The sequence below is a fragment of the Pelobates fuscus genome, chromosome 6 (assembly GCF_036172605.1).
Source record: "Pelobates fuscus isolate aPelFus1 chromosome 6, aPelFus1.pri, whole genome shotgun sequence".
NCBI lineage: Eukaryota > Metazoa > Chordata > Amphibia > Anura > Pelobatidae > Pelobates > Pelobates fuscus.
The window spans coordinates 111,623,836-111,638,580 of NC_086322.1; the positions used below are offsets into that span (position 1 = coordinate 111,623,836).

General features: G+C 42.5%; 1 protein-coding gene across 2 annotated transcripts in view; it reads left to right on the forward strand.

Annotated features, from left to right (window-relative positions):
* GLRA3 (glycine receptor alpha 3) overlaps positions 1-14,745 on the forward strand; it is a 258,672-nt gene that overhangs the window by 76,400 nt on the left and 167,527 nt on the right. For both annotated transcript variants that reach the window (XM_063460013.1, XM_063460014.1), the window contains exon 3: positions 4,524-4,591. In XM_063460013.1, the coding sequence (XP_063316083.1) occupies positions 4,524-4,591 (68 nt within the window). The remainder of the gene's footprint in view (positions 1-4,523; positions 4,592-14,745) is intronic.

Below are 14,745 nucleotides of genomic sequence, written 5' to 3' on the forward strand. Positions count from 1 at the left end.
TTAGGACAATTTAGGCGTAAATGACCTCTGACTCCACAGTACATACACAACCCCTCCCTTCTCCTGTACTGTCTCTCCTCTTCTGAGAGGCGAGTATTGCCTATCTGCATAGGTTCTGGAAAAAGTGAGGTTGTGGATTCAGAACTTTGAAATGAAGGAGCTAGTTTAAAGGAAGGTCTACGGTTTCTCTCTCGAGTGTTCTGCCTCTCTCTTAAACGTTCGTCAATGCGAGAAATAAAAGAAATTAAATCCTCCAAATTTTCAGGAAGCTCTCTAGTAGCAACCTCGTCAAGGATTATGTCTGATAACCCGTTTAAAAATACATCTATATAAGCCTGTTCATTCCACTTAACCTCTGCCGCCAAGGACCTGAACTCTAGTGCATAATCCACAAGTGTTCGGTTTTCTTGTCTAAGGCGCAACAGTAATCTAGCTGCATTGACCTTTCTACCTGGAGGGTCAAAAGTTCTTCTGAAAGCAGCTACAAAGGCATTATAATTATATACTACGGATTATCATTTTCCCACAATGGATTGGCCCATCTCAAAGCTTTCTCAACAAGTAATGTGATAATAAATCCAACCTTCGCCCTATCTGTAGGATAGGAGCGGGGTTGTAATTCGAAATGGATACCTATTTGGTTTAAGAAACCACGACACTTCTCTGGAGAACCACCATAACGTACAGGTGGAGTGATACGGGAAGAAGCACCTACAGTGGCTACCTCTAGACCTGAACTCACAGGAGAGATAGAAGTATTACCATCTCCTCTGGTTGATTACTAGAACGAGATAGTAACGCCTGTAGTGCTAGAGCCATCTGGTCCATTCTGTGATCCATGGCGTCGAACCTAGAGTCAGAAGGACCAACCTGAGTGTTTGTACCTGCAGGATCCATTGGCCCTGTCGTAATGTCAGGATCGGGACAGGGATCCAACACGCAGAGTACAAACAGGTGGTAGGTACGTATACCGGACCTTAGAATGGCAGGACTTAACGTAAGGAGTAAGTAGAGAATGGTCTAGGAACAAGCCGAGGTCGGGGGAACAAGAGGACAGGTAAGCGAGAGACAAGCCGAGTCAAAGGGTAACAGAGATAAACAGGGTAATACAAACAAGCCGGGTCAGAACCAAAGAGACAACTAGAATACAAGAGCACTGAGTGACTAGACAGGCTAGAACCACGACAGGGCAATGAGCAGATGCCGAAAGCCTACTTTATACCTTGATTCTAGAGGGTAATCACGCCCCCGACGAGTCCTGATTAGTGCTCGGGACTTGACTGACAGGTCGACCCGGGCTGGCGTCATGACGTTGACTACTGAGCATCGCGTCATATAAGGAAGTGGATCCCTCGCGGTCGGCTTGTAAATGGCCGAGAGAACCGCGAGGAACGGAAGAAACAACCCCTCTGGGAGGATAAACGTCTAAGTCTCTCACCTCCTCTGAGGTAGAGACTACAGGTACCCTGACACCCCCTCCCTGTGTTCCCCTTATCCCCTCCCTGTGTTCTCCTTACCCCAGTGTTCTTCTTACTCCCCCTCCCTGTTCTTCTTAATCCCCCCACCACCCTGTTCTTCTTAATCCCCCCACCACCCTGTTCTTCTTAATCCCCTCCCCCCGTTCTTCTTAATCCCCCCACCCCCCTGTTCTTCTTAATCCCTCCACCACCCTGTTCTTCTTAATCCCCCCACCCTGTTCTTCTTAATCCCCTCCCCCCGTTCTTCTTAACCCCCCTGTTCTTCTCAATCCCCCCACCCTCCCCCCCTGTTCTTCTCAATTCCCCCTCTTCTCAATCCCTCTCTCCTGTTCTTCTCAATCCCCCCCTCTTCTTCTCAACCCCCCTCTTCTTCTCAACCCCTCACCCCCTTCTTCTCAATCCCCCCTTCTTCTCAATCCCCCCTTCTTCTAGGAAGTAATAGGAAGGTGCACAATGAGTGTGCACTTCCTGTCAGTCCGGCCGGTTACAGGAAACAGAAACTCCTGTTCCGCGCTGAGTTTTTGTTTCCTGTAACCGGCCGGACTGACAGGAAGTGCACACTCATTGTGCACCTTCCTATCACTCCGGCCAGGCACCGTGGACCGGAGAGGAGCTCGGCCATGCTACAGGGGAGGGGAGGGAAGAAGCTGTGCTGCAGCCGCCTGAGGCTCTTTACAGAGCGCTCAGGCGGCTGCAGCATTAGGACCGGCCCGCCGCGGCCAGTTTTAAAATTATTTAGGGGGGCCTGGGGGGCAATTGCCTCCCTGCCCCCTGGCCCAGCCCGCCCCTGTCTGTCACTGACCCCCATGTGACTGACTCTCATTGTAAATACTATTGGGACCCACTGTGGTGAACGGGGTCTGTTAAGCTCCACCTTCACTGACCGTACACTCCCGAGTCATAGTTGCCATTTGAATTCTTGAACTCCTCTATTTTCTTCTATACCTTTTTTTCTCCACTTTATCTTCTCTCCCTCCCCCCCCCCCTTTTTTTTCCTTTTCACTACTCCTTCTCTTGCACACAAATAACATGGGCTCAGGTTTCAAGTATGCACACATCGTAAGAAGGACCAGCCCCGATGCATGTGTTCATTGATACGCCAAATCACTGATCTGGAAGATGCACATAAACAGACACAAGCAGACGACATGTACCTCCGACTGACAGAGACACGTAGGTGTCACATGTTCATCCTCACCTTGTGGTGGCCGTAATGGAAATTTATTTTCTGGCATAAACGAAGGTGCTACTCAGCAGCCATGTGCCAGTGTATCTGACTCCTGCGGCATGTTGAAGGACACCGGCCGCTGCGGATCCATTCCAATTTATAACCCCATGTCTGCCCACGGTATTAACGACGTCGCCATATGCGTGTGACGTCACGCAAAGGACGCACACGCACGTTCTGGGGTCAAAGACCGGCTACGGCCAATCAGATCTAAGGGAGGCTTATTTAAGTTCCTATTTCCTTTTAATCATTGCCCTGTCATGGTTTTCCTTAGTGGTTGTCTGAGAGTGTATTCCTGAGTGTTTATTTCTGGTTATTGACTTTGGCTGCGTTTGACTTCCCTGTATTCTGGTACCCTTGACTTTTGACTTTCCCTCATCGTTGTGTCTCATCCTGTGTCCCTGACCTCGGCAAGTATTCTGACTATTCTCTGGTATGTTAAATCCGCCCATTCTAAGTCCCGGTAAGACGTTGCCTTTAGTCCTAGGTGTGATACAGTTATGTGTGCTGGATCAACTAGTAATCCTGACAGTAGGCAACTGAAAGACCTAAATAAAAATAAAGGCTAAGGTTTAATTATTTTTTTTCTTCATGTTGTATTTTCCTTTTGTTTAATTTGTAATATGTATTGTTTGTCCAATAAAAAAGTATCACTGCTTACTGCAATACTCACATAATTTTAGCATTTGAATTATTAAACATGGAACATATATATTACATGCCACAACACATCAGCTGGAATTGGTGTCTGGTGAATAGTATACAGCCGAAATGAAGCAATAGCTCCTGAAAACCTTTCACTGCACTAACATTTATGTGTGCAGCCTCCAGGTAGTATAATGTCAAAGGTCACAATATTTGGTCATCCTGTAGATATTGGTAATGTGACATTAAACAGGCAAATATTTCTATAGGAAAAACAAAACAGTGAGGTCAAATTAAAAATACATTATGTAATACTTCTCTTAAATCTCTACTCACACTAATCTGTGAATTGCGATGAATGCAAAGTGAATTGAAAGTGAATTTAAAATTTTAGGTCAGGATAGCCAAACTAAACATTTAGCTGACTTTGAGATACGTTTCAGATTGGATATGTTTGTCTAACATGTGAGAGATTCACTTAATTCACTTTAAATTCACAGAAATCCACAACTTAGAGTATAACCCAAACATGATTTGATTTATTGCTATTCATTTAAATGTAGCTTGTTAGATGTTTGGTAAAATGGCTGAGTTGAAAAAAGGAAATTTTCATATCAAAGCAATGGTTCAGTGCATAAACCCAACCAGGATAAAAAAAGAGATGACATCAGCGTGTAATAAATTCTGCTAAGTTTTGAGGAAATTCACACAACAGACGAGTGCATTTTTTTTTATTAATAAAATATTTTGACCCTCCGTTTAATATATACAGTTTTAAACAGGTTATTTACTAAAGTCAGAATCGAAAGGGAATTAAAGATACATTTATGTTTCAAGCCCAAAATAGTATTTGAGAATTTTTCCAGTTCTGCTGTTTGAATTCATATTATTGAATAACCCTGATGGTCTCTTTGTGTCAATTGCTTAGAACGTTTGCATAACATTGGTGATTTAGATTTTTTACAATAAATCCCCCTTTTTGATGCTTATATAATTGAATATATAAAGGGAAAAAAAAGGTGGAGGGGGAGGCGGCGCCACAGGTGAAGAAAACCTGATTATACTTTACTATTGTCCTTTGTACATATTTATAATTGTATATATGTCCAACTAAACTTAATAAAAAAAAAAATGTTAAGTTTCAAAAGACTAATTATTACATTTATTTGCAGGGCCGCCGGTGAATGTAACATGCAATATATTTGTAAACAGTTTTGGATCAATTGCTGAAACTACAATGGTAATGTATAAAACAAATGTGAACAGTTTATATTGGTACCACTTATAAACAATTCTAGAATGTAAAAATGTAAATACTTATTTGGCCATGTTTTCATCTGTGAGAGAATAAATAGTTGCGGCGCACTCAGACTACAAAGAGAACAAAGAAGGCTACTAAAATGCCTATCTAAGTATAAATATGGGGATTTGGTGGAAGGCTACTAAAAGGCCTATCTAAGTATAAATATGGGGATTTGGTGGAAGGCTACTAAAATGCCTATCTAAGTATAAATATGGGGATTTGGTGGAAGGCTACTAAAATGCCTATCTAAGTATAAATATGGGGATTTGGTTCCACCATATGGCCACATGTTGTTAAGCCCACCACTACTTTCAAAGTACCCCATTATTGGTGGGTCCTACACTAAAATGTGGGGGGCAAATAAATAGTAATAGTGTTAAAAATAAAAGTGTTAAATTAAATACTAGTAAAAGCATAGTGAGTATACAAACATAAGTGATGAAAGCAATTAAAAACAGTATTAAAACTAAATAGTTAATGTGTTGGTGCTAAAATGAGTATACTCACTATTGTAAATGACTGTGCTAGCTGGAAAAAATAATAAAAGTGAACTGACTATTGATAAACTCCTCCTATATATACACACACCTGTGGCCACCTCTAAAGGAGACTCTGAAGCTAGGGGGGCCTGGGCGGGGTGCTTAACCCCTAAGGAATCTGGTCTGGATTCCAAATATAATATGAACAAAGAGAGGATAGGGGGCACTCCCGAGACCTACTTTTGTATGAAAGGTGCTGCCGCTGTGACCAAAACTTCATTTTAGTAGCCTTCTTTGTTCTCTTTGTAGTTTGAGTGCGCCGCAACTATTTATTCTCTCATTCATGAAGTTTTGGTCACAGCGGCAGCACCTTTCATACAAAAGTAGGTCTCGGGAGTGCCCCCTATCCTCTCTCTGTTCATGTTTTCATCTGTGACCAAATATATTTCTACTATAATTTGCAGTTGGAAAACAGGAAAATCAGAATAGTTTGTGCAATTAGTAGACTCAAATTTCTGTTATAATAAAATGCCAGTAATATATATGTAGATAAAATGGTACCTAACAGAAATGCTTTTCATAGTGTTGGATATATTTAAAAAAAAACTCTTTGAAAATGGATGGAGGGTATCCTTATGATAGAAACTTTAACTTTCTTAGCTGAGGAAGTTGTATCAGAAAACCCTCAAAGTGGGTGGAAATCGTTGTTATCCTTATCATCTTGTGAAGAAGAACATAGAAGGAAGAGGCCAGGTCACTATCTATAAACTATTTTCTGTTTATTTGTTTCTGTAAAAAAAAAAAAAGAAATACATATGTATGTTTTAACTAACTGTTAGTTATGTGTTACAAGCTTTGTTATTATTTTTTTTTTGTTCATTAGGTTTATGGTTTTTTTATCTACTATTTTAGTTATAATTTCATATTAATCTATATGTTGAACAAGGGAAATTAAAGGGATTCTATAGTGGTAGTAATACAAATCTGTATTCCTAACACTACAGAGCCCTCTGGGCAGTCCCTCCCTCGTGCCCCCAGCAGCTAAAGGGTTAAAATCTTTTTAGTCACTTACCATATTCCAGGGCCAATGTCCCTCGGTACTGGGTCAGTGTTCAGCCTTCTCTGATGTCATCCAATGTAGGTGGTAGCGTGCATGCGCCACATGCCCATTAGGCCCTTCACATAGTAAAGCATTGCTTCAATGCTATGGGGATTTTACTGATGCTGGATGTCCTCATGCCGAGCATGACAATGTCCAGCATCAGTTAGGTGACCAAAAGTCCATTAGGATCCAGGAGTGGGCTCTAGTGGCTGTCTGATTGTAGACAGACAGCTACTGTCTGCAATGTAATTATTGTAGTTTCTCAAAAACCGCAATGATTTGCATTGCAATGAGATGAAGTGGTCTGGGTAACTATAGTGTTGACTTAAACATTTCTATATTGCCTTCAATAACTGGTTTTAATTTGAAGATAGGATAGAATTTTCTATACGTTCTTATAGTTTGTAAAAAAAAAATGCTTACCGTCCACAGGAGCCTCAAACTCTGTGTTATTCATGTTTATGCTTTCAATAAGTTATATTTTATTGACTAATATTATGATTGCAGTATTTTCAAGTTTGGATAGTTGTACTTAGGTAAATTATTGTTATTTATTTATTTATTTTAAATAAGGAATACTTTAGAGATCAGTTTATACACTTTTGTAACCATGTGCTTTTTACATTTTGTTTGCTTGGCAATTTAAGATAATTTAAAATAATTTAGTAGTATTAAAGGAGTCTTTTTATTTTTAAAGGACAATTGTGAGATGAACTGGTGGGTCACTGCTGTAATTGGAAAAAGTGTAGTTTTCACTTAAACTGTCTTAGTAAATATTTTGACACTGATAGGCTCAGTGCATCAGCTGAGCGCTCTTAGTATTTATCTTCTGTCAAGATAGTGGCAAAATGTATAATGATAACACCAAAGTGTACTTTAAACATTACAGCAGTGAATAGATGGGCTACAGGTGCCAAGGAAGAACACCATCTTATATCTAGGTACTGTTTTGACATTACAACATGTTAACGCACTTGAGACAGAACGGCTCAACACTAGAATGTATTTTATTAATTGCATAGGCTATACTTTTTTTTTCTTACTTAATACTGTGATTTTAACTATCAATTATTATAAAAATGTGATCTATTTGCTATTTAATTTCATACAAACAATTTCTATTATTGTTTTATATTATAATATATTCATTTATTATTATTATTATTTTTAAAATATGTTTATTTTTGACAGTTATTTATTTATTTTAAATAATTTTATTGTATGTAAAAGGTAGATTACATAATTCAAGCATAAGGTAAGTGGTAAGTTTTGAACAATGGTACAATGCTTAAGTCTTGGTACAGTACATATTATCGGTATTGTTAAGCAAACAGAATTATATTGAACATAAACATAAACAAGCGGAAGTGTGAGCTTTCGTAACTAAAATAGTATTCAGTAACAGTTTGCAATAGTGTAGACGTGTTTCCGTAAGGCTAAATAGCCTGTTCCGGAAGGGTTCCTATGTTTAGTCTCTGTGTCGTCTGTAGCTAAGAATATGGGGGAGCGCAAACGGGGGAGGGGAGGGCGAGTGTAATAGGGGAGGTTGTGGTCAAGCGTCTTGGAGTAGTGATAACCAGAAAGAGGGGGTGGGGTGGGGTGTAGGTGGGGTGCCTACCTGAAGTCAGGGCCATTTTTCATAAAGGTGAGCCATTGTGAACATCTGTCCGAGTAAAGAGCGTATGTGTGCGTTAGGGAGGAGTGTACCTCCTCCACGAGTCTTCTGAATTCTACTTTGTGTATCCATTCTCTAATGGATGGTGGGACTGTTTTTTCCCAGTATAGCGGGGTGAGCATGTTGACTGCAGTCAGTAGGTGATTGACTAGTAGATGTTGGGGTTTGGCAAGTGGGCTGGAGTATAGCAGGAACAGTACAACTTTAGTCGTGAGGGGAAGTTGGACACCAGTGATTATGTTCAGAGATAATCTTCTTCCAAAATGTTTGGATAATGTCACACGACCACCATATGTGACCTGGGGTACCTGTCACCTGCTGGCAGCACCAGCAGGTTTCAGGGGAGTGCGGAAAGAGACAGTGTAGGTTTGAGGGTGTGTAGTGTCATCTGGCTATTCTTTTGTAGTTGTGTTCATGTGTTGCGTTACTAATTGATGATTGGAAAATATTGGTGAATATTCGTTTGCATTCTACTGGGGTAAACGTGCACTGTAATTCCTCCTCTCAGAGGGTGAGGAATTAAGGTATGGAATCAGTTGAAGTTTTTTGTAGCAGCTTGTAAAATATAGATAGCTGTTTTGTTTTGATGGTGTGTGAGTCACATCGGGTTTCAATTGTGGTTAGTTCTCTGTGGCCTATGAGAAGGTTGGGTGTTGAGGAGATGAAGTGCCTGAGTTGTTGAACGTTAATGCATTTTAGTGTTGTGGGAGTGCTATGTGTTACCAGCTCCTCTAGTGGTTTTATGCCCTGATTGGTTAGAAGGTTACCTAGCTTAAGGAAGTAGGGGTGGGAGTCGTGCATTGTTTTGTAGGCAGTAGCATTTGTACCTGGTGAAAAGAGTGGGTTGTATGTTAATGGGTAGAGTGGAGAAGGATAAAGCGATACATTGGTTTGCAATTTTTTTGCTGCCATATTTTAAGTGTCTGTTCTATTGTAGGGTGGCGATGGTGAGATTGTATAAGGAAACTACTACCTTTGTCATGCCATGGGATCGTGTGTATTGATACCTGAAGCAAATTGCTTCTAATTGCACCCAGTGTTTCTGATTGAATGGTTCAGACCATTCGTATATTCTTGAGAGAGTTATGGCTTTATGGAATTGCTCCATGTTAGGTAAACTTAGGCCCCCTCGTGATTTGTGCATCGTTAGGAGTTTGTACGGTAGCCTAGGGTGTTTGTGGGCCCAGATGAATTCCATAAATGTTCTTTTGATGGATGTGAAGAATATTTTGGGAGAGTGTACATTTTAAGTATGTGTATGTGGGCAAGCCACCCAAATAGGGGTTTATTCCATTTAACCAAGTCTTTGGCGATAGATGTCAACAGGGGAGGGAGGTTGAGGTGGTATAGGTTGCTGGGGAGGTTAACACCAAGGTATTTGACCAAATGTTCTGTCCAGGTGAACTGATAAGTGGTTTGCATAAGTGTTTTAGTAGAGCATGTTATGTTAAGTGGGAGTATTTCACTCTTTGTAAAATTGACTTTGAAGTTTGAGATGTTGTTGTATAGGGGGATTTCATGCAAGAGGGCCGGTATAGAGGTTTTGGGATTAGTAATAGAGAACAGTAGGTCGTCCGCGAATGCAGCGACCTTGTATTCATGGTCTTTGACCTGCACCCCCTGGATACCCCGGTTGTCCCTAATTTCCTGCAGGAAGTGTTCCATTGTAAGTATAAAAAGGAGTGGGGAAAGTGGGCACCCCTGTCTCATACCATTCCGTATTGAGACTGGCTCTGAAAGTTGGCCATTAATTCTAATCTTTGCACTCAGATTAGAGTATAGTGCCTTCATCCACTGCAACCAAGATTGGCCAAATCCCATTGCTGCAAGCGTTGTCATGAGGAGGGACCAGTCCACCCTGTCGAAGGCCTTTTCTGCATCAATAGATAATAACAGGCTTTGCACCTTGGAGGTTTTGGATAGCTGAATGAGGTGGTATTATTTTTCACCTTTCTTTCTGTGACAAAGCCCGCCTGGTCAGGGTGGACTAGCCCCCGTAACAGTGGTCGCAGGTGGTTGGCTAAGATTTTTGTGAATATTTTTAATTCGATGTTAATTAACGATGTAGGTCTATAGCTACCGCAGTGTAGTGGATCTTTTCCTGGTTTGGGGATTAAGGTAATGTGTGCCTCCAGGGCTGAGTTCGGGAGTAAGGATGTGTTTGTGAGGGAGTTCAATGCTTTGGTGAATGGTGCTGCTAGGAGCTTTGTGAAAGTTTTAAAGTATTTGGCCATAAAGCTGTCAGGGTCTGGGCTTTTTCTGAGAGGGAGATTTTTGACTGCAAATTCGAAGCCCCCCTGTGAGATGGGAGCTACAGGGAATGGTGGACGTTTTTGGGTTGGGTCTGGGTGATTCTTGATGAGAGAAATGCTGTGATTTCCACCGTGCTAGGTGGTTCTAGGCGTAGATTAGATAGTTGAGAATAGAAGTCGTGAAAGGCATTTAGTATGTCCGGGATGCGGTTGGATATTTCACCAGTTGTAGTTTTGATTTTACATACGAATATGGTTTGGCTATTATCCTGGAGCTGTGTGGATAGCAATTGGCCACTTTTGCCTCCCTTCGAATAATAATAATAATTTTGCTAGAGAAAGTTTCCGTTTGATCTGGGCATTTAGGATCTGCTGCAGTGCTGTTCTGTAGTGTGGCAATTGTTTGTAGGTATCTAGGGAAAGCGTCTCTGAGTGAGTCTCCTCTAGCGTACGTAATTAGATGGAGAAACCTGTGAGGAAGGAATAGCATGTTCTGGAATATGGGCCCATAGCTGGTGGTGAGTAGTAAGCAAAGTGCTTAGAGCTAGGGTTCATTATGTGCCAGCTGTCACATATTTGTGCCTTGTCAAGTAAATTATTTATTTGTTTACGGGTTGGTGCTTGATAGGTAGTGACTCTAGAGGTAGTGTCCATTTGGGTGTCCAAAGATATGTTCATGTCACCCCCCATAACTAGTATCCTCTCCTGGAAAGATTCTATGATCCTGAGGTGCTTTCTGAGTGTCATGCTTTGTTTTTTTTTTGGTAAGTGCATGTTCACTAGCGTCACTATGTTCTGACCTATAGTACCTTTAACTAGTATGAGTCTTCCCGAGTCGTCAGAGTGATGTGACTTATAGGTAAATGGTATCTGTGAAGATATTAGGATAGCCACCCCTCATTTCTTGGCCCCTGGATAATTGTTGAAGTACTCTTCTGGGTACCTATTATTTTTAAGAGTTGGGGCTGAGTACTGTCGGAAATGGGTCTCTTGAATAAATGCCACATCGGCTTTCAGGTTGTGCAGTTTGTGGAGTGTCAGTGCTGTTTTCTTGGGTGTGACATTCAGGGTGACCACTCTAACTGTGGCCATGGTGAGAGAAATTTGGGTGTTCCCGAGCGCTCAACTTGACCCCTATGGGGTCCGTTAAGGAAAAATAAAAAATAAGTAACTACGTACAAATGAACGTCCTGTAGGATAGGTGGTAGGGGTTATAACACCTAGCCCCTCTTTAGGGACTACGAGCGTGTAACAGTACACATATGTATCAACAGTATAGTCATACAATCACATATCTCGCTTTGTTCAAAATAAAGATATTACAACAATTAAACCGTTAGGAGCCTTGCTTGCAACCAGCCATAAGGGCTTTTCATTCCCTCCTGGACCCGCCTCCCGCACCCCCCAACCTCCTCCCCGAGCAAACAGGAAATCCTGGTGTTATGGAAGTAAGCGTTATTAAGGTATATAAGGGGTGATGATCTCCTGTGTGCCCCCATCTAGCCCCCAACCTCATCAGAGTCCTGTTCTGTGAATGCGGTTTGGTCGCACTATACTGCTATAGTTCCACATGTAGTACAACATATAACACAACATAATGCAGTAGACTGTGCAAGAGATATCGGAGCCGGGGCCCATTCGATAGTTCAGGCAGGCAGGTTCTACATGCGGAAAGGTAGATGTAGTAGGGGAAAGGTGTGAGCCCATGGCCTGCGATAGCAGAGAGAGGGAGAGGATATAGACAAGAAGGCGTAACATGAATACATCTTACTACTCTCCCAGACTAATCATCTCGCCTGCTGTCAGATGGTGGCCTTGTAGCTGTGTTAGGCTGGTGATGTTTTTGAATATGAGGTCAGTGGAAGTGTCCCACTCTGTTGAAGAAGGTAGGCAAGGAAACGTCCCGGTCACCGTTGGGTGTGTGTGCAGAGGTAAAGTCCTAAGGCGTCTTGGTATGATAGTTGTTGGAGGAGCATGATTATGCAGATGAGGCTGCGTTCTTCTGAGCTCACTGGAGGTCGTTTCTTCGCCATTTGGATGGTGTCTGCCATATGTTGCGCTGAGGGAGCTGCGGTTGAGTTACTTTGGGAACATTCATACCAGTCTATCAAGTTGGAGTCAGGTAGACCTAGAGCTTGTTGAAAGGTGGGTACATCGTGTACTGAAGATATAGTGTGAGTTGTCCCTTGATGAGTCGTGATGAGTGCGAAGGGGAATCCCCACTCGTACTTTAAATTCCGAGTTCTAAGGTGGTCAGTAATAGGTCTCAGGGCCCTCCTAGCTTGGAGAGTTGCCCATGACAGGTCTGGATAAATTTGCAGCGGCATGTTGTGGAATGAGAGTTGTTGGGTAGTTTGGCAGAGAGCTTTAAGAATCTCCTCCTTTTCGGTATAGTAGTGGAGTTTACATATTACATTTCTGGGGGGTGTGGAAGGGGCACGCCTCGGCTTGAGGGCCCTGTGTTTGCGGATTCTGATGAAGGTTGGCTCGGAGAGCAGGAAATGCACTTCCATTCAGCTCGGACGTTGGCTCCGCCCCCCTGACAAAGACTTCAAGGTGTTCCTTGGTTCCAAATGCTCCAGATCTCAATCCAATTGAGCATCTGTGGGATATGCTAGAACAACAAATCCAATCCATGGAGGCCCCACCTCGCAACTTGTAGGATTTAAAGAATCTGCTGCTAATGTCTTGACATCAGATACCACAGGATAAATTGTTCAGAGGTCTTGTGGATCCATGCCTCTATACATCAGTCCTGTTATTGCAAGATGAGGGGGACCTACACAATATTAAGTGGGTAACTTTACTGTTGTGGCTGATCAGTGTATAATCTATAATATATGAATATAGACCTATTTCTGCTACTCAGCTTTTCCCCTCTATTGGTTACATTTTCTTACTTGATCTCTGAACCAAATTCTGAGAAAATGTGCCTATCAGTGTACTGTAAAATATATACATGTACTTTAAATGATGTATTTATTTTGAGGTACACTGATTAGCCCCCTCCCTTTGGGTTTGTCTGCATCTGTTTAGGTTCATTGTGAATCTTATGATTAATTTTACTAAACTGTCAGGGTACCTGAAGTCTCTACCTCTGGGAGAGGTAGAGACTTAGACGTCTATCCATCCGGACGGTCTGTTTCCCCTGTTCCTCGCGGTCCACCCGGTCACATAAACGCCGGCCGCGAGGGAGTCACTTCCTTTTGTAGCATGACGTCCGGAAGTCGACGTCATGACGCCAACCCGGAACGACCTGTCACTCAATTGTGTGGAGACTAATCAGGACTCGTCGGAGGCGTGTCTACCCTTCTGAGCCAGGGTATTTAACAGTGCTTCTCTCATTTGCTCATTGCCCTGTCGTGGTTCTAGCCTGCCTAGTCACACAGTGCTCTGATATTTTCAGTTATCCCTTTGGTTCCGACCCGGCTTGTTTGACTTACTCTGTTTACCTCTGTTATCCTTGACCCGGCTTGTTCCTCGCTTACCTGTCCTCTCGTTCCCTCGACCTCGGCTTGTCTCTGACCATTCTCTATATTCTCCGTACGTTAGTCCGGCCATTCTAAGGTCCGGTATACGTATCCTGTACCTGTTTGTACTCTGCGTGTTGGATCCCTGTCCCGATCCTGACATTACGACAGGGCCAATGGATCCTGCAAGTACAAACAGTCAGCTTGGTCCCTCTGATCCTAGGTTCGAAGCCATGGAACACAGAATGGATCAAATGGCCCTAGCGCTACAGGCGTTATTATCTCGTGCCAATAATCCACCAGAGGAGACACGTACTACTTCTATCTCTCCTGTAAGTTCTGGCCTAGAGGTGGCCACTGTAGGTGCCTCCTCCCGCATTACCCCACCAGTACGTTATGGTGGTTCACCTGAGAAGTGTCGTTGTTTTTTAAACCAGATTAGTATCCACTTTGAGTTGCAACCTCGTTCCTATCCTACAGATAGGGCAAAGGTTGGATTTATTATCACCTTACTCATTGAGAAAGCTCTGAGATGGGCCAACCCACTATGGGAGAACGATAACCCGTTAGTATATAATTATAATGCCTTTGTAGCTGCCTTTAGAAGAACTTTTGACCCCCCTGGTAGAAAGGTCAATGCAGCCAGATTACTGTTGCGCCTGAGACAGGAGAACCGAACACTTGTGGATTATGCACTAGAGTTCAGGTCTCTGGCATCAGAAGTTAAGTGGAATGAGCAGGCTTATATAGATGTATTTTTGAACGGGCTATCAGACGTAATCCTTGATGAGGTTGCTACTAGAGAACTCCCTGAAAATTTGGAGGATTTAATTTCGTTCATTTCTCGTATTGATGAGCGTTTAAGAGAGAGACAAAACACTCGAGAGAGGAACCTTAGACCTTCCTTTAAATCAGCTCCCGCATTTCAAAGCCCTGATTCCACTACCTCACTGTTCCCTGAACCTATGCAGATAGGCAATACTCGCCTCTCAGAAGAAGAGAGACAGTACAGGAGAAGAGAGGGATTATGCATGTATTGTGGAGTCAGAGGTCACTTACGCCTGAATTGTCCTAATCGCCCGGGAAACGCTCGCACCTAAGTTTCTCTAGAGG